At 53.5% G+C, this 25,244-nt stretch overlaps 1 protein-coding gene across 1 annotated transcript; it reads left to right on the top strand.

Annotated features, from left to right (window-relative positions):
* Nucleotides 1-9: 9 nt before the first annotated feature.
* IGHMBP2 (immunoglobulin mu DNA binding protein 2) lies at nt 10-23,957 on the top strand. Its single transcript, XM_039706603.1, has 15 exons — nt 10-108; nt 628-797; nt 1,043-1,235; nt 1,739-1,836; nt 6,191-6,354; nt 7,064-7,264; nt 9,203-9,350; nt 11,069-11,243; nt 16,409-16,591; nt 17,015-17,133; nt 18,069-18,163; nt 18,428-18,551; nt 20,833-21,648; nt 22,015-22,187; nt 23,492-23,957. The coding sequence occupies exons 1-15, from the start codon at nt 35-37 to the stop codon at nt 23,687-23,689; spliced, it is 2,931 nt and encodes a 976-aa protein (XP_039562537.1). The 5' UTR covers nt 10-34; the 3' UTR covers nt 23,690-23,957.
* Nucleotides 23,958-25,244: the final 1,287 nt, after the last annotated feature.

The raw sequence follows: 25,244 nt of genomic DNA, 5'->3' as shown, positions 1-25,244 counted from the left end.
CAGCGCCGCCGGGGGGCGGGGCCAGCGCGGGGCCATGGCGGCCGAGGCGGTGGAGCGGCACCTGGGGCTGCTGCGGGACGAGCGGGAGGCCGAGCTGGCCCAGAGCAGGTGCGCCACACCGGCACCGGCACCGGGGGGTTACGGGGCGGCCACGGCCGGGGACACGTGCGGCTGAGGGGCACGGGAGCGCTGTCACCCCTGGGGAACACTGAGGGACCCTCAGCTGCAACCCCCTGTCACCCCTGGGGAACACTGAGGGACCCTCAGCTGGGACCCGCTGTCACCGCTGGGGAACACTGAGGGACCCTCAGCTGGGACCCGCTGTCACCTATGGAACCCCTGAGAGATCCTCCCCGTCTCCTCTAGGAAACCCTCCTGGCACCGGTGGGAACGCTGCCGCAGTGCCCCTGCTCTAACCAGCCCACCCCACAGGGCTCTGATCCATGGGGAATCCTGCTGGGCTCGCCCCCACAGGACCAAGTCGCCCTCTCAGATGGCCTTGCTCGTCCTTACCCAGCCAGGGGGATGGAGGTGCCAGCAGCCAGGATAAGGGCACTCCGCTCTGTCCCCTGGAGCTGTGGCACTCAGCCTCACCCCGTGGTGTTCCCACCCGTGTGTGGTTCGCAGGGCATGGCAGGAGAGCGTCTCCCTGAAGGAATTGCAGCGCAGAGGTGTCTGCTTGCTCAAGCTCCAGGTCAGCAGCCAGAGAACCGGCCTCTACGGGCGTCTGCTCGTGACATTCCAGCCCAGGAAGCGGGACTCGGACACCGAGCTGCCCTCCAACAGCTTTGGGCCCGGTCAGTGATACTCCTGTCTCTCCAAAGAAAGAGATCACACTGCCTAGAATGGTTTGGGTTGGAAAGGACCTCAAAGACCATCCAGTCCCACCCTCAGCCATGGGTAGGGACACCTTCCCCTAGCCCAGGGTGCTCCAAGCCCCATCCAGCCTGGTCTGGGACACTTCCAGGGATGGGGCAGCCGCAGCTTCCCTGCACAGTGACACATTTGCCCCACCTCACTCCCTCCCTTCCACCCTCTGCAGGGGACATCGTGGGGCTCTACGAGTCGGCGGGACAGGGGGACCCGCTGTGCACGGGCGTGGTGACACGTGTCACCCCCAAGGCAGTGACAGTGGCCCTGGAGGAGCCCCGGGATGGGGAGCTGGCCGTGGACCACGAGCGCTCCTTCCGCCTGCTCAAGCTGGCCAACGATGTCACCTACAACAGGCTCAAAAGGTGAGGGCTCAGCCCGGCTCACTCTGCCCAGCAGGATGAGGAGTGACAAGTTTAGCCTGGAAAAGCTCTTCCCAGTCTGGATTTGTCATTCTAGAGGCTCACAACAGCCTCAGTTTACCCACCTGCTGGCTGGTCCTGCTCTTCCATTTCCCCCTCCAGGCTGTGTTTTGGTCCCATTGCATTGCCTCTGGAACACTCTGGGTTTTGTGTGGGGCCTTTTCCATCCTGGCAGGAGGAGTGAACAGCTCCTTGCTGGATAAACATCCCAAAAAAGCACATCTGGCTGTACCAAACAGGGACAATGGGCAGTGGAAGCCTGATCTGCACAGGGATGTGTGTGCAAGGGTTGGGAGATGCAGGAATTGTGTGGGATTAGTCTTGTGGGGTAGCATTGTTCAGCTGTGGAAGAGTTCAGTCCTTACTCACAGCTCGTCTCTGGGCACTTGGGAGTCTCCAGAGAATTCCTGCTGTGCCTGTAACCTGGATCTTCCCTTCTTTGGCAGAGCTCTGACTGCACTCAAGCAGTACCGGGGTGGCCCAGCCTCCGACCTGATCGACGTCCTCTTCTTTGCCTCTGCTCCCAGGGCATTCCCTGAAACAAGTAAGGATGCTTTCTTTATCAGGCTTGGTGGGCATCCTTGGGAATTGCCCACGAGAGCACAGATAGCTCTGATCCCTGTTTTTACCCACACATGCTCCAGAAAAGACCCCAGTGTTCAATGCGAGTCATCAGTAGTGCTGCAACTGGTAGCATTGTGTTCATACTGGTCTAAACTGGGCACATTTTCCTCATGGAGAGAACCTGGACAAAATCTTGGATATAAGTAGTATCTACTCTGCTGTGCTTCTTTGGAAGAAACAAAGATTAAATTACACAGCTTCACCTTTTGGGGAGAGCAAAGCCTCTGATCAGCAGCTGTGTCAGATATCAACACCTGCTAATGGATGTTATCCCTTGGCAGAAGGGAAGGGTGCAGAAATCAGGGAGTGAGGGCTGAGGGTGGGCTGTGTCTAAGCCATGTACAGAGCTCAGGGCTGCTCTCCCCCCTCGTGCCATCCATCCCTGCCAGGGTTCTGCCCCTTTTCCTCCCCTCCCCAGCTCCCTGCACTGTTTGTCTTCCTTGGAGTCCTGGATTTGGCTCTCCACCATGGTTTGCCTCTCCCCCCTCCCCTCCAGCCAGGCTTGACTTCTGATAGGATGTGCCAGGGACAAAAAATGGGTGCTAATGAGTCCTGTCCCCATTTCTCTAAGCACTGATCCCAGTCTGAGTCAAACCTTTTAGCCCTTTGGCTGCCCGGGGACCTTGGTGCACTCAAGGTTTTAATACTAAATAAAAGAATTAAATTTTAATCAATCAACTTTCCTCAACAGTGCATTTACCCCTGAGGGAGCAGAACTGCCTCTAATGAAGGAAAGCTCCTTTTCCCCACATCACTCAGCTGTGCCAGGCTGGGCAGAGATGAATTTTCCATCTGCTCAGCACTGGGAGTATTGATGGAGGCACGTTAGACAGACAGAGGTGCAATATGAACTCAAAGGCCTTGCAGTTACCTCCTCCCTTCAGAGCTGCTTTTTCCCCACCTAGAGAGATGTTGTACCAGCCAGGAATTAAGGGATAATAACTTGGAACAAGCCTGCCCTGTGCTGAAGGGCTCTGCCAGACCAACTTCAGGCAGCTTTTCTGTGTCACAGCCTCTACTTCCATGACCAAGCACCCATTAGCCTGGTTTCTTTGGGGATCTGTCTCATCCCATCCATTACCTGGTTTCAAACAAACCCATCAGCAGCAGGCTGAGTCAATAAGCCCTGGACAGCTCCTGAAATTGGCTGTCTAGACACACATCTGTGTCAACACCGTGAGACGAGCTCACTTCCCTCAGGAACCAGGGAGCCACAGCTGGGAGACAGGGCAGAATCCACTCCAGCAGGTGCAATGTGCAGCAGCAGAAGCCTGAAGCTGATTTTTGTTTGGTTTTTTTGGTTTTGTTTTTTTTTTTTAATTTGTGGGGGACAAGATGAGAATCCTAATTTTTCAATCAGGGAATCTTGTAGGTGGGTTCTGACACCACTGTGCATTTCAGTAATTAATTACCAGACATCAGCAGCCCAACACAACACATCAGAGCCCAGATCCTTTCAAAACAATTAAATATGCAACAATAAATACCCTTGGCATAAGACAAAAACAAGGGATTTGCTGTGGGAAGAATAACCTAAGGAATAGCGAGGAAGGGATCTCCAGTGGGTAGCTGGGATCTGCAGCAAAGATTGGGACTGGCACAAAGCAATTCCACACCTCACCTTGCTGCCTCCAGGAAGGCTCCAAGGGGGAGAACAACTTTTCCAGAAAGGGCAGACTCTGAACTGAGCAGGAATATTGCCCTTATCAGACTCCCTGGGAAGCAGAATCCAGGTGCTCACCCATCAAAAATGCCCTCCTTGTCTCCCTTCCATTTTGATCTGCACCCGTGGCCCTGCTGGAGCTTCCACGCCTGAAATCTCCTCCAAACCATCTTCCCCTGCTCCCAGCGTCCATGTGGGATCTCTGCACCCCTATATTTTGGGATTGCAGGGAGTGGAGAGGCTTTTCTTGCCAGCAGAGGCCAGCATTGCTCTGCTTGCTGTGCTCCTCCTGGCCATCCAAGAGGGACATGTCCCTTTTCCCTTTGGAAAGCAGGTTCTGCTGTACCTGTGCAGGTCACTGATAGCTGCCAGCTCTCTCCTGTGCTCCTGGGCTGGAGAAAGTCAGGAATGCTCATTTTTGAGCATTTCATTCCTGTTTCAGAGGCCTGGCTTGTGTCCAACTCTGCCCATGGCTGTCAAAAGATTTGTAAAGGGAAAGAAGCAGTCCTGGTGAAAAGGCAGGAACGTCCCCAGAAAAAGCCAGCCTGGCAGCAGAGCCCTGGGGAAGCACCAGGGATTTCCAGCAAGACTTTCTTGGCTTTTTGGCACAAGTCACTTGCAAAAAGAACCTGAAATGCTCCTCATCCCTCTGCCCTGTGACACCTCTTGTCATCACCATGGCCATGGAGAGGCCTCTGAGATTCTTGGGGAAAACTAAGCAGTCCAGACAACTCAGCTGCCGGATATTTGTCTGGAGAGCAAGGCAAGTTCTGATCCAGGCTGAAGTACCCAGCTGGATTTTGTCCAGTAGGGAGGAGCTGCTGGGGGTGGGGGTCTGAATTGCTCTTGGTCAGAAATATACCTTGGAAAGGGCTTCCAGCTGTGGAAAACCTGGGCTCTTCCTCCCAGGAAGGGCTGTTCCCATCCATTTTTGGTGCAAAGACTCCTTTCCTGGGCCTGGATGTCATTCCCCCCAACCCACTGCCTCAGCAGAGCTGCTGGAACTGTGCAGAAAAGCATCTCAGTCCCTGGGAATGTTGTGGCACCAACCTGGATGGCCAAGGAAATTTGGTTTTCAACACTAATAAATGGAGTTGTGCATCAGGGCACAATTAGCTGGCCACCATTGCAGGGATTTCTTCAGGTGAGGATACCTGGAGCCCAGCTGCTGCAGGGAGAAGTTTGGAGGAGCCACAGCATCCCTTAAGAGGCTTTTCCCTCCTCCCCACCAGTGTGGCCAGCCCAGGAGAGGCACAGTGCCAGCCTTCCCACACAGCAGCTCCTGGCAGCCTGTGGTTGGCAGGGATGAGGGTGGGCACAGGCCTGGAGAGGCTCCTCTGCTCATCCTTGAGCAAGGAAGCATCAATGACTCCCACATCCCAGCTGTTCCTCACTGTGGGAAAAGCCTCTCAGGTTTGAAGCTATTCCTGCTTTTTTCCCCCAGCCCATGGGATGCTTCTGGTTTTGTCTTAGTCATTAACACACTCACCCAAAATTTACATATGAGCCAAGAGGCAGAGTGGCAGCAAAAAGCACCTTCAGCCCCATTTCTCTCTTCATCGTCACCTTCTCAATGAGTGTCTTTTGTTTCACCTCCTTTGGTGGTGCTGCTTCAAAAGCCAGTGCCACACACAGGTTCACCTGCCTAAAACCAGAAGAAAGCCCCGTGTTTTTAATCCAGCCCTTGATGCAAAGGGAAGGATGAAGCACATGATGCCCAGCAGGGAAGGATACCCAGAGATGGGTCTTATATAAGCTTTTGTGGGAACGTTATTTTCAGGAAACCTCGGTGTAATGAGTCATCATCCCTGCTGTAATTAACTCCCATAATGAACAAGGAGATTAGCATTAGGATTAGAGGGGGGGATGAGAATAAATTTGGGCCTAAATGAGATCAATCTGGGAGGTTAAAAAGCAGCTTTTGAGAATTCAGTCTCTGCAGTGAAACCAATTCTCTTCTAATGTGATTTGCATATTCTTTTCTCTTTTTTCTCCCTTATTAAAGCAGAAATGAATTTTAGTTTTATCATTTAAATTGCTCTTTGTACCTTTTCCTGCCTTCATCCCCAGTCTTGGCTGACCAACACAGGGCTGCTGTGTTCTGCTCACAGCCTCTGTAGGTTTTTCTGATTTTTCACTGTTGCTGCACTGGGTTTGCTCACTGGCAGGGATTTGTTTGCCAGATCTGCTACTTCCTCCCCAATTTTCACTGAAAATTTCACTAAAGATGCTGGTTCTCTCCTGCAAAACAATCCCAGAGCTCCCTCCAGAGCCAGGAAAACTTACCTGTTTGATGCTGGGGAAGCTAAATGTCTCTTAAATTCTGGGAATTCCAGCACTGACTGTTCAAAGGCCAAGTATCAGGGTTGGGGAGGGGATGGGAAGCATGGGTGCAGGATGGGGAGGGAGCCTGTTTGTTTTGGAAGCATAAAAAGCTTATTTTTACCTTCTGGGGTCTTCCAGCTCCCTCAGTGCTTTCCTGCCAAGGTTCTCCTCATTATCAAATGGGTTTGGGCCAGCTGCAGAGAGCACCACGTACTTCTGGATTTGTGCTCTCAGCCTCTTCCCAGCTGGGGCTGAGGTCCCAGTGACTCTCCTGCTGTCTCCCCAGAGCCTCTGGAGTTCTTCAGTTCCTCCCTGGATGAGTCCCAGAAGGAAGCTGTGTCCTTCTCCCTGGCTCAGAGGGAGCTGGCCATCATCCACGGGCCTCCGGGCACTGGGAAAACCACGACCCTGGTGGAGATCATCCTGCAGGCTGTGCAGCAGGGCCTGAAGGTGAGGCTCACTGCCAGGGCTCTGGTGACAGGGACCGCCTCACGTGGCCACCAGTGACCACCTCTCCTCATGTGGAGACCTCAGAGCAGCCTTGCAGTCATGGGAGGGGGCTACAGGGAAGCTTTACAGGGATTCTTCATCAGGAACTGGGGTGGTACCACAAGGGGAAATGGCTTCAAATGGGAAGAAGGGAAATTTTGGTTGGATACTGGGAAGAAATCCTTCTCTGTGAGGGTGGTGGGGTCCTGGCACAGGCTGCTCAGAGAAGCTGTGGCTGCCCCATCCCTGGCAGTCTCCCAGACCAGGTTGGATGGGGCTTGGAGCAACCTGGGCTAGGGGAAGGTGTCAGGGCCCATGGCAGGGGGGTACTGGGTGGGAAAACCATTCCAGGTTTCTATGATTATTTTGCACACTCCTGGGCTTTGTGGCAGCTAGAGCAGCTCCTGTTGAATCTGTGCTAATCCAGAGCCTGGCTTGGCTTGCAGGGACCAGGAACTTCCCCACCAGCTCCAGGGAGGTGCTGGCAGAGCTCAGGTCTGGGGTTCACTGGGGTCCCTACAGAAGTGCTGCAAAGCCAGGAGGGAATTACCTGTGGCGATGCCGGCACTTAATTCCTGACAGAAGCACTCAGCTCTCCCTCTCTGCTCGGCCACCCCCTGCAGCAGCCGCTGGGTGTCCTCAGAGGTGCCACGGTGTCTGTCCCCGGCAGGTGCTGTGCTGTGCCCCGTCCAACGTGGCCGTGGATAACCTGGTGGAGCGGCTGGCGGGCGGCAGGGCGCGGCTGCTGCGGCTGGGCCACCCCGCCCGCCTGCTCCAGCCCATCCAGCAGCACTCCCTGGACGCCGTGCTGGCCCGCGGGGACAACGCCCAGGTGGTGGCTGACATCAGGAGGGACATCGACCACGCCTGGGTACGTGCGGGGAGCGCGTGCAGCCCGGAGTGATCCCGGGAGAAGGGCAGAGATCACCCCTCCCTGTGAGGGTGGGGAGGCCCTGGAATGGATGTCCCAGAGAAGCTGTGGCTGCCCCATCCCTGGGAGTGTCCAAGGCCAGGTTGAACAGGGTTTGGAGCAGCCTGGGATAGTGGAAGGTGTCCCTGCCCTTAGGAGATGATCCCTTCTAACCCAAACCATTTTGGGATTCTCTTATCTTTGTGTGCTGGAGGGCAGAACGCCTTCTGCCTGAATCCCTCATGGAAATAGGAAAATTCCAGTCCCTGCTGCTGTGTGGGGAGCTGCTGCCCCTCACATCACCTGTCTGCCCTGATCCATGCCCTCCTCTTTAGCAGGGAAACATTCCCATCATTAATTCACTTCCTAACAAGCTGTCTGCCTGTCCTGATACTGCCTCCCACTCTCAGCCACCTCAAGTAGAAAGCAGAGCACATTTTAAAATGCATCCTTAATTTCTTCCTTCTCACCCTAATTTTTCTAACATTCCCTTACAACATAGCTCTGGTACTTGGGGTGAGGATTTGATGCTAATTAGGTTATTTTCTTTCCCTTTTCTGGTGGCAGCACTGTCCAAAAGCCTTTTTTTTTTTCTTCTTAATTTATTTTCCATCTTTCTGACTGGTGATTAATTTTCACTTTCATCTCCTTGGGAGGAGTGTGTCACAGAAGCTGCCCTTGGCTGCAGAGAGCTCATCTCCAAGGTCCTGACCCATCTTTTCTTCCTCCTGCCTCTGTTTCTCCACTGCCACATTCCCTACTTTTCCCTGGAACAATTGCTCCATGTTTTGACTCTTCTCTCTCCTCCCCTTCTCCCCAGCCCACAGAAGGAGCAGTAACAGAAATGAAAACCTTGAGGCATTTCCTACCCCTTTGTGCCTCCTTCCCTTGCCTGGTTTGAGATTCTCAGGACTTCAGCTTCTGAATAGTCCTCGCCCCAGCAAGGTTTCAGCCCCACAGTACCTGAGAAGGAAATGCAGCACAGATCCAGGGCCAGTCCAGCTCCAGGGATGCTGAGCAGATCAGGGAGCAGTCCAGGAGGATGAGGCAGGGAATCCAAGAAAGAAGCCAGGCTCACACCATGAGCAGCCTTAAACAGACTCCCAGCCCAATGAGGGGATGAGAGAGCTCATGTGAGGCAGCTGGGGATGATTAGAGTTGATATTCCTAATGCCTAATTAGGAATGGGTGACATCCAGACTGACCTCAGTCGTTAGGGCCTGTCATCCCACACCTGGAATTCCTGAACCCATTTTGATGACACCTGACAGACACAGGGAGGATTCACAGTTTTAAATACCCAGGAATTCAGCCAAAGCAGGGGGCTGAACTGATCCATGTTAGACCCTGGAAAATGCATCCATCCATCCATGGCATGACTGTAGGAACCAGCCTGTCTTACTCTTTTGGCTGCCTTTAAGAGCTTCTGTCTGCAGCCTTTGCATCCTTCCCAAGTCATCAGCCTTACCTCCAGGGAAATAACCCAAATTTCCATCTGGGATTGCTCAGTGAGCTGTAGCTGAGCTGTGGTCCCGTGGCTGCTGCTCTGGCAGTGCTGGTACCCAGTGCTGGTGGGTTGGGGTGGTAGATACATTTAATACCTGCTAAAAAAAGCCCTGGGCCTGTCTGGATGCTGCTCTGGATCCTTTCCAGCAGCTCAGAGAGGCCAGTTTGAGGTGGCAGAGCTGGTGCTGGGGCTTGGGGAGCCCTCCTGCTTCCAGAAGGGCTCTGCTTCCTCAGAACAAGCTAGGCAATCCCAGTCTCTCCCCCAGCAGAGGAACAAGACCCCTCTTCCCAAACATTCCTCCCTGCTCCATGCCCAGATGCTTTGGCTGGTCATAAACATGGTCAGAATTGAGTAGCAGCCGTTGGCTCTATCCAAATTTTTCTCTTTTCTAGGCCAAAACCAAAAAGGCCCAAGACAAGGGAGAGCGCAGCCATTTTCTGGGTGAGATCAAGACCCTGAGGAAGGAGCTGAAGGAGAGAGAAGAGGCTGCCATGGCTGCAGCCCTCAGCCAGGCCAGCGTTGTCCTTGCCACCAACACAGGTGTGACATCCTCCTGCTGGTGTTTCCCCTCCCTTTGCCAGCTAAACCACGTGCTCTGCAAGGCAGCTATCCTGGGGTGGCTGGCACACTTGCTCCCAGCTCCTGGGAGCTCAACAAAGCCTCCCAAACCCCTCCCCAGTGGGATTCTCCCAGCTTCCACTGTGGCACAGGATGTTGTTGAGCACAGAAGATGGATCTGGAAGGGCCCCTGTTAGCTGTGAGTAGGAGCTGGGAGTGCAGTGAGTAAACAAGTGCTGCTGGAGGTGTGCAATCTGCTCCCCATTGCATAAATCACATGGGATAGCTTCCCTGCTTGGACCCTTGCCAGGACTGATGAAACCCAGCACGTGTTTCCAGAGCCTGCTCCCAGGCTGCATGTGGCTGCTTCTGCACTCACCCAAATGATGTGACACAGGATTTTAGGGAGCAGGTCCAGGTGTCCATCAGGCAGCTGCAGCTGGGAAGGTTTGGCAGCTGTGGAAGGGCTTTACTGGCTCGGGTTTTTCATACTCAAAATCTTCAGATCTGGTTGCTCAAAGATTTCTTGAAAGGTGATTTCTTGAAAGGAAACATCAATAATTTTAGGTCATAAAACAGCAAGTGACTGGAATGAATGTTAGTGGACAGATAAATCCTTCCATGTCTTAGTCCCTGGGAGTTGGCCTCTCATTTCTTTTTACTTGCCTGAAAGAAAGAGGGAGATTTCCTTCTCCCAGTAAAACGGGTGTTTTTGTTGATCAGCTGTGATTCTCCCTGGAACTGGATCTTCCCAGCCAGCTGGGGTTCTGTGTAAATGGCAAAAGTTGAGTTATGACTGTACAACTCACCAGAGCAAGTTCATACAGGCTGGAAAACAGATTTGGAAGGAAAACAGTGTCTTTGGTGGCAAACTGGAATGTCTGAAGTGATGCAGAGCTGCAGAGGCAGCAGGATTTACAGTGGCAAAGCCAAATCCCTGCTCTCGGAGCTGCAATAGCACAGGAGCTTTGGAAAAAACCATTTCTGCAAATAAAAATCTCCTGGTCTGGGAGACTGGCTTCTTCACCCTGCCCTCCTCCTTTTGCATCTTTCTCCTTTGTGAACTGCAGGGAGATTTGGATGCCCCTGGAATTCATATTTCTGATCAATGTATGGATCAGTACCAGTAGGTCTGGGTTAGAGCAGGATGTCTGTAAGGAGACAAATGTTACAAATGGACTTCTGCTGTTAAAAATGAGCCCTTGATGTGGCTGTCTGGTTCCAGTCTCCTTTCCCTCTTCCCAGTGCCATGAGGAGGAGCAGAGTCAGCCCATTCCCCCTCTCAGGGCGTCCCTCAGTTACCAGACAGGTGAATCCCCAGTCCCTCACCCTCTCAGTGCTGGGCATGAGGAGTTTTGTTGGCACTGGGGGGCAGCAGGAAGGTGGGTGTTCCTTGCTCTGCTCCAGATGAAGCTCCCAGATGGCATCTGGGCTTCACTGCTGTTCCCAAAGATACTTGGAAGCTTCTGGGCCCAGATGCCAGGGGGAAAAAAAGGACAAAGAGGAGCTGGCAAAAACAATCCTGACTTACACATATCAACGGGCTACGTGTTTGGCAGGGCTGAATTCCTACATCTCTGCAAGGAAACGTTATTTCACTTGCCTCAATCACTGTTACAGCTTGTGAGGTTTGTTTCCAGAGCAGGTTCCTCACTCTTCCTTGCTCCCCTGCTCACTTGGGAACCTTCTCCTTCCACCAGGTGCTTCCTCGGACGGCCCCCTGAAGCTGCTGCCTGAAACCCACTTTGACCTGGTGGTGATTGATGAGTGTGCCCAGGCTCTGGAAGCCAGCTGCTGGATCCCTCTGCTGAAGGCTCCCAAGTGCATCCTGGCTGGGGATCACAAGCAGCTGCCCCCCACCATCATCTCCCACAGGTAAAAATCCTGGATCCTCCTGTTCTTTGTGCAGCTTCCGAATCCTGGTGATTGGAGACATTTCATGGTGGAGATCTGTGCTGCCTGCAGGCTCTGTGGAATGCATTTGGGCTCATCCTCAGGCTAATCCAAGTCTTTCCTTTAATTCTGCTTCTGTGGTTTCCACGTTTATTTATTTAATGTATTAATATGTGAATTGGCCCAGTGAGATGCTGCATTATCACACACCTCAGGGATTATAAAACCTCCCAGTCCCTACAACAAGGATAATAAGAACAGTTAGTTTGTGGAAAAGATCTGTGGATAGTGCAAATTGCCTGTGCTTCCAGGGGGATGCTGCAAAGAGTACTGAGGAATCTTTGAGTAATTTAAAATATAAATGTGCTCATGTTCATCTGGTTTAGGCAGCACAAGATCTGGAATTACTGAACCACAGAAGCAGAGAAATAGGCCTGACTTCATAAACATCCTCTCCTGCTTCCAGAAAATAATGAACAAGACACATATCTGCCACCTCACTTGGATTTTGAACACAGGAAATGAAAGATCCAAGGCAAGCAGCAGCTCCCAGCACATGGCCAGGAGATAGTGAGAACAGCATTTTGGGGCTGCAGCATCCTCTCATTTTACCTCTCTCAGATGCCCAAAAGCTTGCTGTTCTGCAGATCTTGGCAGGTGATAAACACATGCTGAACTGCCTGGAGGTGTCCAGCCTGGTGAGCTCCAAAAGCCTCTTCAGAGCCCTGCACTCTTGGTGTCCTGCTGTTTATTCCCTGGGAATTTGCAGGCTGGCTCTCCATGCCTGGATTTTCCAAGCAAGGCACTTTTTGGAGTAGTATCTTGTTGGTAGCAAGAAAAAATTGGCCATTTGGTCCTTCTAATTTCAGAGTTATTATTATTTTCTGTGAGTGGTGCATAAAGTTCCTCTTTTTCCCCAGAGACACTTTATGATAGCTCCATAATGCTCCATAGTGCCCATCCAGCTGGATCCACCTCAGCAGCCTCAGCCTGGCTTTTCCCCAGACTGTCAGATTAAGGGCAAAACACAGTAAAAATCCTAGCTCTGTTACTCTGGAACAGGGCTGACACTCAGCTGGTGTCACTTTTGGCTCCCTCTTTTGAGACAAAAGCAGTTTTTCTTCACTCCAGAAACATTATAGCAGCTGCCTTTTTTTTTTTTTTTTTTTTTTTCTGCTCTGTCACGGTGGCTGCTGCCAGGAGCCTTGGCTAGAGCTGGAGGCAAAAAGCTCCTCCTGGATCTCCTCCTGCTCCTGCTTGAGGAGTTGTGCTTTTCTCTCCATCAGCTTTGACTGGTGGCCTTGGCATGCTGGTGGAACATCAGACTCCATGATCTTAAAGCTCTTTTCCATCCTGAACAACTGTGATGGAAATAAATGTGATGCTGGAGAGCCCTGTTTTGGGCTTTCCACATTCCCTGCAGGCCCAGGAAGCAGCACAGTGGCAGATCCCTTCCACCTCCTTCCGTGGGTATTTCCAGAGCTCCCACAAAGGCCCCAAATCACCTGCCAGCTCCTCTGTGGTTCAGGGGAAGCAAGGAGCTATTTCCAGGGATGATTCATGCGGAGGACTCCAACCCTTCCGCCCACCTTCCCCTTCTCCATTGATGACAGCGGGCCTGGAGTGGGTGGGCTCCTATTTTTGGGGCCACGGGGAAGGGTCTGAAGTTATCTGGGATGAATCCAGGCTGGCAGGAGGCTCGGCTGTTACTACAGCAGAGGAAGGCAGCCCTGCTCAGGCAGGAAGCCTCTGTCCAGCAGCAGGAATGCTGTGGGGCTCTGTCCTCCTTGCTGTTACCTGCTTGTTCCTCCATGGAATCAGCATTTTCCTGTTCCTACCAGCAGTGACCCCGTGAGGCCTAGGGAATGTTTGACAGTGGGCCTGAAGGCTGCTCCTCTTCCCTGCTTGCTGACACCCCTGGAGCTGTTCCAGGATCAGAGGACATCCCCCCACACACCTTTCAGTCCATGCTGGCAAATTCCAACCCCCTCCAATTCCCCCTCAGCAGCTCCAGCCCAGGCTCACAGGCAGCAGCTTCCACCTTGGAGGTCCTCCTGTTTGTCCTTGTCCCTGTGGGCATCTCCATGCCAGGGCACTCCCTGCAGTCTGTCAGGAACATTTCTTTGCCTTGGTGGAACCCTCATTCCATCCTTTTCCCCATGAATTCGTGTCCACATCAGGGCTCTGATATATTAATTTGGTTTTACTCCCCTCAGATGCTGGCAGATGCTTCTCAAACCCCTTGCTCTCAACAAACACTGGGATATTTTGCCGTCTTGTTTGTCCATGGCAGTCTGGATGTCTTCACCATCCCAAATCCATGTGCTGATTCCCATGGCAGGTCTGAATGGGCTTCCTTTCACTTGGTCACTGAAGTGCCAGGCTTGGGTTTCTCTGGAGTCTCCACAGCTGGAATGTCCTGGTGCACATCCATGAATTAACTCCATTAATGTGGGTTCCTGAGCTGTGAAAACACAGTGACCTCCTTTTCCAGGCTCTTCCAGCCAAATCCAGTGTGCACTGCAGGGATCAGTCACACCAGCATCGCCTGTCTCAGGGATGAATAAGAAAAAATATGCCATGGCTGAAGACACAGCCCCAGCCTTCCATGGGAAACAATTCCTGGTTTTCTCCTAGTACTGATCATTCTGGGCACGTACAGGGCAGACTGGCCAAGCACAGCATTTCCTGCAGGCAAAACAAGGTGAAACCATGTTAGCAACAAATCCTGCTTGCTGTGGGCTGGGTTTGGGAATTCTGCCTTTCCCAGCTGTACTTTAGGTACTTTCAAGTAGACATTCCCAAGCATCCAGTGCATGGTTCTGTCTGTCCAACCTCTTATCCCAATTTTATTTCTCTGAAGCAATCAATAGGTAAAAAACATCTGCTCAGGGCACTCAGGATTTTGTTGGCAGAGAAATCAACCACCATAGGAATTAATTGAGTGGTAAAATAACAGAAAGTTATTAACAGGTGAAATATTCCCGAGCAGATAAATTCCTCATTATTAATTCAGCATATAACCTCCTGTGGATCCCTGCGGTGGGAATGCTGCTGGAAGGGTAGGGAACAGCAGCATTCCTGAGGCTTGCTCTGAGCTTTAATGGCTGTTTCAGGCATGTGCTTGCACCTGAGTGCCAGCAGCTCTCCCTGCTCAATTTCCTTTGTATCCAGGACATCCAGGCTCTGTAGGCAGAGCACAGCTGGGAGAATCAAGTTAATTCCTTATGTCTGGAATGCATCCCTCAACCCCACACCTTGCTGTGTCCCCTCATCCCATCTACCCCAGCCCCCTCTGGCAAACTGCTGCCTCCCACATCCTGCAGCCCTGTGCATCCAGAGGTTTTTCCCCTTTTTTTTTGCCTGTGTGCTGCATCCTATGATTCAGCGAGGAGGAGAGCTATTGAGGCCTGGCTTCTTGGAAAGAGTTGTCCTTAATTGTCCCTTCTGCAGGTTTAATGACTTGGCAGTCTCTTGTCACATTTCCCAAGTGCCTGTGGTGAGCGTGGCAGGGCTGGCTGGTGCCACAACAATCTGCCTGCTGTGGGGCCGTGTAGTGCTGGAATTCCCCCGGCAGGGACTGGATGCATGCTGTGCCCCAGAGCTTGATGGAGAGCGTTTTCCTGAGCTGTTCCCTGTCATCATTCCATCATCTTCATGCTGCTTCCTTGTGTCTGGCAGCCGCCAGCATGCTCAGTGTCAGCTTCAGTATGAAAAATCTCTGTAGGCTCACAAAATCCAAGGGCAACGACTTCCATCCTTCTTCCTTGGATGGTGCCTCCCAGCAAACCCCCTGTGAGGCCAGGAGGAAGCAAACAGGCTCATGAAAGGCTGAATTCTGTAGGAATTTGATCAATTTCTGCCACATATATGAACAAGGAGCGCTGCTGGATGTGATGGGGGTTTAGTGGCTGAAAAAGCAATGAGTGCAGTGCATCCAGGCCTCAGTCCAGGGTGAGCGGCCAGGGAAGGATGGAAATGCTGGAGCAGCAGGAGTCTTGATGAAAGCAGCAAGGGTTGGCTGTGTGGGCACCAAGCATTCCAGAATTTGGGGTGAAGCTCTCATCCTATTGCAGTGGGTGATGCTGATGCTGTGGCTGAGCTTGCAGTAACACCACTGTGGCCTTACACTGATGGAGCACGGAATCATGGAATCACTGAGGTTGAGAATGACCTCCAAGACCACCGAGTCCATGCTGTGATCAATCCCCACCTTGTCAACCAGGCCAGAGCACTGAGTTCCACATCCAGTTGTTCCTTGAACCTCTCCAGGGTTCCTTGAACACCTCCAGGGTGTTCCAAGGAACACCTCCAGGGTGTTCCTTGAACACCAGGGTGGTGACTCCAGAGTCCATGCTGTTTTGCAGTGGGTGATGCTGATGCTGTGGCTGAGCTTGCAGTAACACCACTGTGGCCTTACACTGATGGAGCATGGAATCACTGAGGTTGAGAATGACCTCCAAGACCACCAAGTCCATGCTGTGATCAATCCCCACCTTGTCAACCAGGCCAGAGCACTGAGTTCCACATCCAGTTGTTCCTTGAACCCCTCCAGGGTGGTGACTCCAGAGTCCATGCTGTTGGCTTTGCTTGAATTACAGGGGCAGGATCCGTGTCCAAGAGTCTGTCCCTGAGGGTCTGACAGCCTTACACTGATGGAGCATGGAATCACTGAGGTTGAGAATGACCTCCAAGACCACCAAGTCCATGCTGTGATCAATCCCCACCTTGTCAACCAGGCCAGAGCACTGAGTTCCACATCCAGTTGTTCCTTGAACCTCTCCAGGGTTCCTTGAACACCTCCAGGGTGTTCCAAGGAACACCTCCAGGGTGTTCCTTGAACACCAGGGTGGTGACTCCAGAGTCCATGCTGTTGGCTTTGCTTGAATTACAGGGGCAGGATCAGTGTCCAAGAGTCTGTCCCTGAGGAGGGTCTGACGGACAGCACTGTTGGCACCCGGGTGGAACAGGGGTGACAGTGCCACCCCAGAGGAGCCACACGAAGGTGCTGAGCGGGGCTGGAGCGCGGCTGCTCCCAGGGCATTCCCACTGACACCCTCCGCCCCGCGTGTGCCGGGAGGGGCTGGCTGAGCCCTGGGCCTTGCCTGGGGATGGACACTCCCACTCTGAGGTGCCTCTCCGTGCAGGGCGGCGGCCGAGGGGCTGTCCCTGAGCCTGATGGAGCGGCTGGCGGGGCACTACGGGGAGCGGGCGGTGCGGATGCTGACCGTGCAGTACCGCATGCACCGGCTCATCATGGAGTGGGCGTCCTCGGAGCTCTACGGCGGCCGGCTCAGCGCGCACCCCTCCGTGGCACAGCACCTGCTCAGGTGGGTTCCAGCTCTCTGCTGCTGCTGCAGGAGATGAAATGTCCTTTTCGTCCCCGTTTGTCCCTTCCCCGCGCAGTTTGCCGCTCCTCCTGAGGCTGGGACAGCGTTTTTGTTTCAGCCGTTGTTTCATCGAGGAGACACTACTGGGGGAGTTTGTCCTTTTTGCTCTGTAACCAGAAGTGATGCAGAGTTGCCCTCTGTGTCCACGTTTGCTATGATAGTCATGGAATCCCACAATGGTTTGGGTTGGAAGGTTGGAAGCCCACCCAGTGCCACACCATGGGCAGGGACAGCTTCCACTAGGCCAGACTGCTCCATATCCCATCCAGCCTGGCTCTTCCAGGGATGGGGCAGGCACAGCCTGAGTGGATATTGCTGTAACAGCAGCGTTGGTAACTTTCCTTTCCCAAATACCTTGTGCAGGGACCTGCCAGGTGTCTCTGACACAGAAGAGACCAGCATCCCCTTGTTGCTCATCGACACCGCTGGCTGTGGCCTGTTTGAGCTGGAAGTGGAGGATGAACAGTCCAAGGGGAATCCAGGTACCACTGGCCACAATGGATGGACTGAGGTGCTCAGCCCACCACAGGCTAGGTCACGTCCCCGAGATGTCTCCCTGGGGAAGGTGGGGTCCCAGAGAGCCTTGCTTAGCTGAGAGATCTTCCCTCCATAAATCCTCAACCTCCAGGGACTCCGAGCTGTGTTGGAGCTCTGGTGACAGTGTCCAGCTTGTGGGTGGCCTCTCCTGCTGCCGTGTCCCCTTGCAGGGACATTTCTCCATGCTGAAGGCTGGGACAGGGTGGAGAATCCCTGTGGCAGGGGCTTTACAGCAAGGAGGGGTAAATAGCAGCAGGCAGAGCACAGGCCTGTTTTGGAAAGACAGTGGATAAGGCTCAGAATTGCCTCCCAGTCTGCTCCTTTCCGTGAAATCCTGTCTGGTTCTTCTGCATGGATTTTCCTAGGACACCAAGTTCTGCTGCTTTTCACCTGAAAAAGAAGATATCATTGCAGAGCTTGAGTGCAAAGTCGGGCTGGAAAACACAAGGGCAGTTTTTACCAGTTTAAATATCTTTTACCTTCTCTTTGACCCCCACCATCATTTGAGTGCCTCATTTTTCCATGCAGCATTCTCAGAGCCCTGCTGAACACAAGAAGCTCTTGTGGAGAGCTAAAAAGCCTGGTCTGAGAGAACTCAGAGATATGAAACAGAGGATTAGAGGCACATCTCCCCAAATTTGGGAGGCAGCCTTCTGGCACAGCTCACTGCAGAGTCTTGATGTTTATTGCTGTGTTTTGCTGCAAAGCAGAAGCCCGGCCAATGAACCATGAAATAATTCATACAGGATTTCATTTTCCCCCTTACATCTCTCTGAACCGGGCACCATTTTGGATAACCATTTCATGGCAGCCTTTCCTGCTGTTCTGGGGGAGGTGGGCACATTCCTCTGTCCCCTGTCACACTCTGTTCCTGTCCCAGGGGAGGTCCAGCTGGTGGGGATGCACGTCCAGGCCTTGGTGGATGCTGGTGTGAAGGCCAAGGACATTGCTGTGGTGGCCCCCTACAACCTCCAGGTGAGCTGTCCCTGTCCTGGCATCCCCCCTGTCCCTGCACACAGAGCACCATGAGACCCCAGAGACCTGCAGAGCCAAATCTAACCAGCATTTGGGACCAACTCCTGCACCTCTGAGCAGCTTGGGGCCGTGGAGGTGTTCCACTCACAGCCCCAGGAGATGCTCATCCTTGTGGGTTTGGGAGGGAGGGATTTCCCCCAAAACCCTGCCATTAAATACATTTAATGTATTTCCTTTAAAAGCTACCCTTGGCCTGTTTCTCAGGTGGACATGCTCCGACAGCACCTCTGCCACAGCCACCCCGAGCTGGAAATTAAATCAGTGGATGGTTTCCAGGGAAGGGAGAAGGAGGCAGTGATCCTGTCCTTTGTCAGATCCAACAGGAAAGGTAAGACCTGGCTGCTGGAGCGCTGCTCCCCTGGGAATGAGGAGCAAGTCCTGTAGCCAAGTGCTGTGGTTTAATTGCAGTGCTCTAACACTTGGCTCTGGATGGATTTACTGGCAAACCCTCCCTTTTCAGGCTTTTTTGTTTAATTAATGAATATATGTGCTCTCAGGGCTGCAGAGGAGGCTCCTGTGCCACAGCAGGTCCAAGACTGCTCACTTGGAAGGTTCCCTGCCCCTGAGATCTCAGAAATTATTTAAACCAGCTCCCTTTTCAGGCTTTTTTGTTTAATTAATGAATATATGTGCTGTCTGGGCTGCAGAGGAGGCTCCTGTGCTACAGCAGGTCCAGGACTGCTCACTTGGAAGGCTCCCTGGCCCCTGAGGCCTCAGAAATTATTTAAACCACCACCCTAAGAATATCACATCCCATTAGCCCCACATTTAGGGGGGTTGGGGGGGTAATTTCTTGGGTTTTGATCCCATTTTGGGTGAGTTCCCTACAGAAAGTGAGCAGGAGCTGGCATCCCCCACCACCCTAAGAATATCACATCCCATTAGCCCCACATTTATTGGGGTTGGGGGCTAATTTCTTGGGTTTTGATCCCATTTGGGGTGAATTCCCTGCAGAAAGTGAGCAGGAGCTGGCATCCTAAGCCATGCACAGAAAATGCTGCTTTGGGGAGCAAAATCTAGAGCGGAAAATCAAGTTCTTTGCTATCAGCAGCTGCAGTGGAAGTTAATAGCTGGAAAAAAGCTGCTGCCCTGGGGGCAAGGCTCCTGTGCAGGGAACTGAAAGGTTTGATGGAGCTGGCTCAGCAGGATCACTCTGTGATCACCTCTGTTCCATGCTGGGATCAATTCCCTTTCCAAACCCACAGTCCTGTGGCCCTACCTGTGCTGCTGGAGGTGAAATGCTGAGGGCTGGAAGGGGGGAAAAAAAGGGGGAAATATGAATAGAAGGAGGAGGTGCCTCTTTTTCCAAGCCTAGAGGAGGAAAAGCAGCCTTGCAGGGAGAATGGGGAGGTGGGGACAGCACTAAGAATAGTCCTGATCCAGGAGTGACTCACCCCTGTGCTGGTGAGAGCTGGTGGCCCTGGGAGGGTGAGTGTCCCACAGCCCCTTCTCCTGCACAGGGAGAGGCCAAAGCTCAGGTGTGGGGCAGAAATTGCTTTTTTGGGGACACGGACAGGCTTCTCCTTGACCTGTCCCTCTGCAGCCGTTCCTGATCCAGCAGGAAACTGTCTTCATTCCAGAGGGTGTGGGGCAGAAATTGCTTTTTTGGGGACACGGACAGGCTTCTCCTTGACCTGTCCCTCTGCAGCCATTCCTGATCCAGCAGGAAACCTTCTTCATTTAAGAGGAAATTTTTCCCTCTGAGGGTGCTGAGGCCCTGGCACAGCTTGCCCAGAGAAGCTGTGGCTGCCCCATCCCTGGAAATGTCCAAGGCCAGGTTGGACAGGGCTTGGAGTCTGGGATAATGGAAGGTGTCTCTGACAGGGGGTGGAACTGGATGGGCCTTAAGGTCCTTCCCAACCCAAACCATTCCAGGATTCAAAGGAGTTGGATTTGCCCCTGCAGCTGGGTTAAAACCTCATCAGAGAAACTGGGAATTGTTCTTCGACCTGCAGAGCAGGGAGAGGGGCTCCCCCTCAGCCTGCCCTTCAAAGGCAGCACAAATGAGGCTGCTGAGGCAGAGCCAGGCTGGGCACTGCTCTGGCAGAGGCATTAATCTTTTCCTGCCTGGCCTCCTCACTGTTCCCTGGAGCTGGGAGCTCGCAGCCACCCACGCTCCACTCTCACTGCCTGATCCTGCCTGAGTCATCCCAGCACTGCCGGCTCTCATGTGTCTGTGAGCAGAGCAAAACCTCCCCGAGCTCCCAAATGGCTGTTCCCACAGACCTCAGGGAATTTGGGGGCAGGGGGGAGCTCTTTACCTGCAGTCCCTCCTCTGTTGCAAGGTGAGCCTTTTCCACACTGCTCCATCTTGTGTTTGCTCCCAGCTCCAAGCTGAGCTTGCGTCATGGGCCAGGCAGGGAGATGTTTCCCCTTTCCCTGAGCCTTCCATCCTCTTCCCAAAGCCAGGAGCTCAGTGTGGAGCCTGTGCAGCACAGGTAGGGAGGGGAACAGCTGTGAGCGGAGCCCCATAAAAGCCAACACTTACCCTCCAGCCAATAAATCCTTGGACCAAACTCCTGCTTGGAGGACGTGGGGTCCCCCTACCTGTCCCCCTGCCTGTCAGGGTCCCTGTCCCCTCTGGCATCCCTTCCCTGCTGTTTCCCCAGGTGAGGTGGGCTTCCTGGCCGAGGAGCGGCGGATCAACGTGGCGGTGACGCGGGCGCGGCGCCAGGTGGCCGTGGTGTGTGACAGCCACACCGTGGGCAGCCGCCCCTTCCTGCGGCGCCTGCTGGACCACCTGTCCCAGCACGGCCTCGTGCGCTCCGCCTTCGAGTACCTGGATGACCTCGTGCCCCAAAACTACCCCGGGGAGGGCAGGGCACAGCCCCAGCAGGGCCCCAAACCACCGGGCCCCAAAGCGCGGCCGGCTCCGGCTGGGAAGCTCAAGGATGCAGCAGCTGGAGCAGGGAGCCAGAAACCGGGAGCACGGAGCTCCCCGAGTGCTGCCACAGCTGGGAGGGATGGCTCAGGGTCAAAGGAGGGTGGGGACAGGTTCAGGGCCATGCTGGTGGCCTTCCTGGCGAGCAGCGAGGCGCAGCTGGATTTCCCAACATCCCTGAATTCCCACGAGCGGATGCTGGTCCACGTGCTGGCAGAGGAGTACGGGCTGCAGCACCTGAGCTCCGGGGAGGGCCGGGACAGGTACATCAGCGTCCGCAAGAGACTCCCCAAGCAGCCCCCACTGCCCCCCGAGCCCCTCCCTGAGCCCCTTCCCAAGCCCCTTCCCGAGCCCCAGCATCCCCACGGGAACACCCCTGACCCTGCGGAGCCGGGGGAAAGCAGCAAGGGCTTGGGGAAAGTGGACCTGAAATCCCTGCACCTGGAGAGAGTCCAGAGGGAGAAAGCCAGGCGGGAGGAGGCGGCCAGGAAGGTGCAGGAGCCCAAGAGTGGCAGAAGGAAAAAGGACAAGAGTGAAGCCAAAGGTGGGTGAAGCTTTTTGTAACCAGCACAATTAATGCTCTTCCTTGATCCTGGTGGGTTTGCTCCAGGGACTTTGGGATTTGGGTGTGGGGCATGTGGCTCTTGGAAAGCTGCAGGAAGGTGGGAACTGGCTGCAGCATCCAGGTAGAGGGGTTTGGATACCTGGAGGCACATTCTGTAAGTGACAGGAAAAAGTTTTCCAGGAGAGAGTCTCAGGAATCACATGGGAGGCTCCCAAGAGTGGGGAGAGGAGCTGAGGGGAGTACCTGGCCCACACTGAAGGATGTAAAGGAAAAGTTTGCCCTGTGGCTGCAGGAGGGTGGGTTTGTTCCCAGGCCCCAAGCCAGGTGAGTGCTCACCTTTCCCAGGAAAACCAGCGGTCGGGAGTGCGGCCGGAGAGGATTTCGACGCTCTGATCTCCGCTGCCATGGAAGCTGACAGGACCTGTGGCTTCCCCCGCTGCAAGGCCTCTGTCACCACCCTGGGCCAGCTCTGCCACCACTGCCAGCGGCTCTTCTGCCTCAGCCACCACATCCCCGAGGTAAGGAGGGGCAGGACAGGCTCAGCCTGGGAATTTTCCCTGTGGAGCTTCCCAGGCAGGGAGTTTGAGCAGAGCCCTCCGTGTCAGAGCCTGTGCTGAGCTCAGGTGCAGAGGGCTGGCAGGTGCTGACACCTGGGCTCTGCTCACCTCTTCCTGAGGGATTTTCTGTTTTCCTCTCATTTTGTGCACTTCTTTACCATTTTCTGGCACTTACACTCTGGGGCCCTGTGGATAAAGTGAGGCAGAGAGCAGAAATGGGGAAACACAAGTTTCAGGCTCAAGGAGCCTGGACTCAATTCCCAGCTCTTTGCACGTTCCCTCTGCATTCTGAGGATGACCCCAGCCCTTTGCAGATTGTCTCTGCATCCTGGGGACAGGTCATGCACGGTGCAGTGCTGCCTGGCCAGCAATTCAGAATTCCCTGTGTCCTTGTTCCTCACCCTGTGGAACCCCTGGGAGCTCAGCAGCCCTATAAATCCTTGGCAAGCTTTTCCCTCTGTCAAGAGCTATCTGTTTCCATGGCAAGGAATTGTTGTATTTATGGTCACTCACATCCAGGGGGATGGAGATTTATTCCTGCAGAATGGCCTCTCCCTGCTGAACTGTAACAAGGCTCCAACAATTGTAGGGATTCAAATCCATGTCAGCCCCAGGAAGGGCTGTCACAGCTCTGAGGGAACAGGCTGGGACCTCACTCCATGGAAACATAAATGACTTTGGGATGGGCCAAGAAAAGGGATCGGATTTTAGGATCTCACCTGAGAGGGATAATGCCAGTGTTGGACTTAGCTCATTAAAGCATCGGATTGATGGCTAAAAACTCCTTTCCCAGTTCATGGAAATGAGGTGGAAGGAGCCACTTGAACCATCCCAAAGGATGATTTACCTGGTATTCAGAGCCCAGCACATGGATATTTATATTTCATTCTGTGTGAGAGGAGCTATTAAAAATTATTTAATAAAACACAAAATAATAAATATTAATTATTAATTTTAAACAATAAGAATAAATCTATAAAAATATAGGATCAAAATATAAAATGAAGGTAAATAAAAAGAAAATGAAAATAGAATAGTAAACAATGATAATGAAATAATGAATTGAAATTATAAACATATATAAGTATGTAAATTAATATAACATCACAATAATATAATAAGATGTAATGATAATAATGGCTGTAAATGATGGGAGGTGATTTTAGGGGGATGCAGAGCAGGCCAAAAGGAATTCCAGGCTCAAGGAGCGACAGCCCCTGTCTCCCACATGGATGATCCGTGCCCCGTGGCCGTTCTCTCCGCAGGTCCATGGCTGTGGGGAGAAGGCCAAGGCGCAGGCTCGGCAGCGGATCAGCCGGGAGGGGATCCTGTACCCCGGGAGCGGCTCCAAGGACAAATCCCTGGATCCCGCCAGGCGAGCCCACCTCCAGCGGCGCCTGGACCAGAAGCTCAGTGAGCTGACGAGCCAGAGGAAGGGCAAAAAGAAAGACAAGGAGAAATGAAGGACCCGAATCCTGCGTCTTTAACCTCAAAGCCACAGCTCAGCCCCGCCAGGGCAAAGCTGCTGTGCTGGAAGAGGGCGCTCCCTGGGTGGAATATGGGGCTCCATTCTGGGGGAAAACCTGGAGCTGGGAGCCTTCCCGAGGTGCAGGGCCGAGGCAGGGCAGGGAGAGCTGCTGCATTGTCCTGGTCATCTGTACTGACACGGTGATGGATGCACTCAGGGGCCAGAGCACGCTGGTAAAACGGGCATTAAACACCCAAAGCTGTCACTGTCACATTGGTCCCTGCGGCAGCACGTGATGGATGCCCGGGAACAGGCACGTGGGAGGCACGGAAAACCCGGGGTGAGCCTGTGCTCCGGGGAGGATGGCTGAGGAAATGGATGTGTCCCAGAACCCCCTGGCTCTGCTCAGAGCTGGAGGGGGCTCAGCCCTGCTCCAGGTGTGCCAGGGATGGGAATAGAGATGGAGAAAGGGAGGCCTCCAGCCCAAACCGTGCTGGCACCACAAGGAGCTGGTTCAGCACATGGAACCATTTCCCTGGGAGAGCCTTCCTGTGCCACTGGGAGGTCTCTCCCTCCTCACTGCTGCCTGTCCCTTCCCAGATCTGTCCTGCCCTTCCCAGAGAGCTCCTTGGAGGCTGATTCCCACTGGGAAAGCCCACAGTGACAGCAGGTGCAACCACATGAGCTTTGCGGGTGGGAGAGAGCCTTGTGTCCATCCTGGACATTTTCCTAATCCTTCACACAGGGGCCATCTATCCCACCCCCAAAATAGCTCCAGCAGCATTTTTTGTCCCCAGGATGAAGGAGAAGGTGCAAAGGTGCCTCAAATAGGAATGGCTGGAGAGGAGCACTTTAAAAATGCCAACCCCACATATTCCCCATTCTTTTGGGGCTAAACATCACAGATTCCAGCACCTGTGGAAGTCACTCACCTCATCCCAAGTAAAGCTCAGCAGTTGGCAGGAGCTGCCAAACAGCCAAGGATTTCTGTGTCCATCTCTTCCCAAATACTTGGCTGGGATAGCTAATAAGCAAATTTTCCCCCAAACCTTGTGGGCTGTGAGTACTGGCTGTGAGCAACTTCCCACAAAAACTTCCTCATCCCTCAGAAAACCTCATCCTTCACACCCCTCCATGCCTTGCTGCTGTGCATCACCCATGGAGGGATGGCACTGGCTCCCCTGGCAGCAGGTGGGACAGGGAGAAGTGGGGAGGAGGAAGTGTGGGACAAGGGAATCTGGACATCGGTGAGTGGAAACGGGCAGGAAGAGGAGAGGGGGATGATGGAACAGGGACATCACAGCCATGTCCCAAAGGGAAGGTCAGGCAGCACAGATGGGAAGGCAAAGGTGCCACCAGCTCAGGGGATAACTCACCTTGGAGTTACTTTTTAATCAGGGAAAAACAGATAAATGGCTTATTCACAGCTTTTTCCCTGCTCAGATCATCCAAGCAGCCACATCCCAGCCCATGTTCATCCCGTGGTGCCAATTCCATGGCACAGAGTCCCAGACACCCCCAGATTTCCCAGCCTGGCTTCCCACCAGCAT

The sequence above is a fragment of the Passer montanus genome, unplaced genomic scaffold (assembly GCF_014805655.1).
Source record: "Passer montanus isolate IOZ18808 unplaced genomic scaffold, ASM1480565v1 scaffold195, whole genome shotgun sequence".
Taxonomy (NCBI): Eukaryota; Metazoa; Chordata; class Aves; order Passeriformes; family Passeridae; genus Passer; species Passer montanus.
This window is presented reverse-complemented; position numbering and strand designations above follow the sequence as displayed.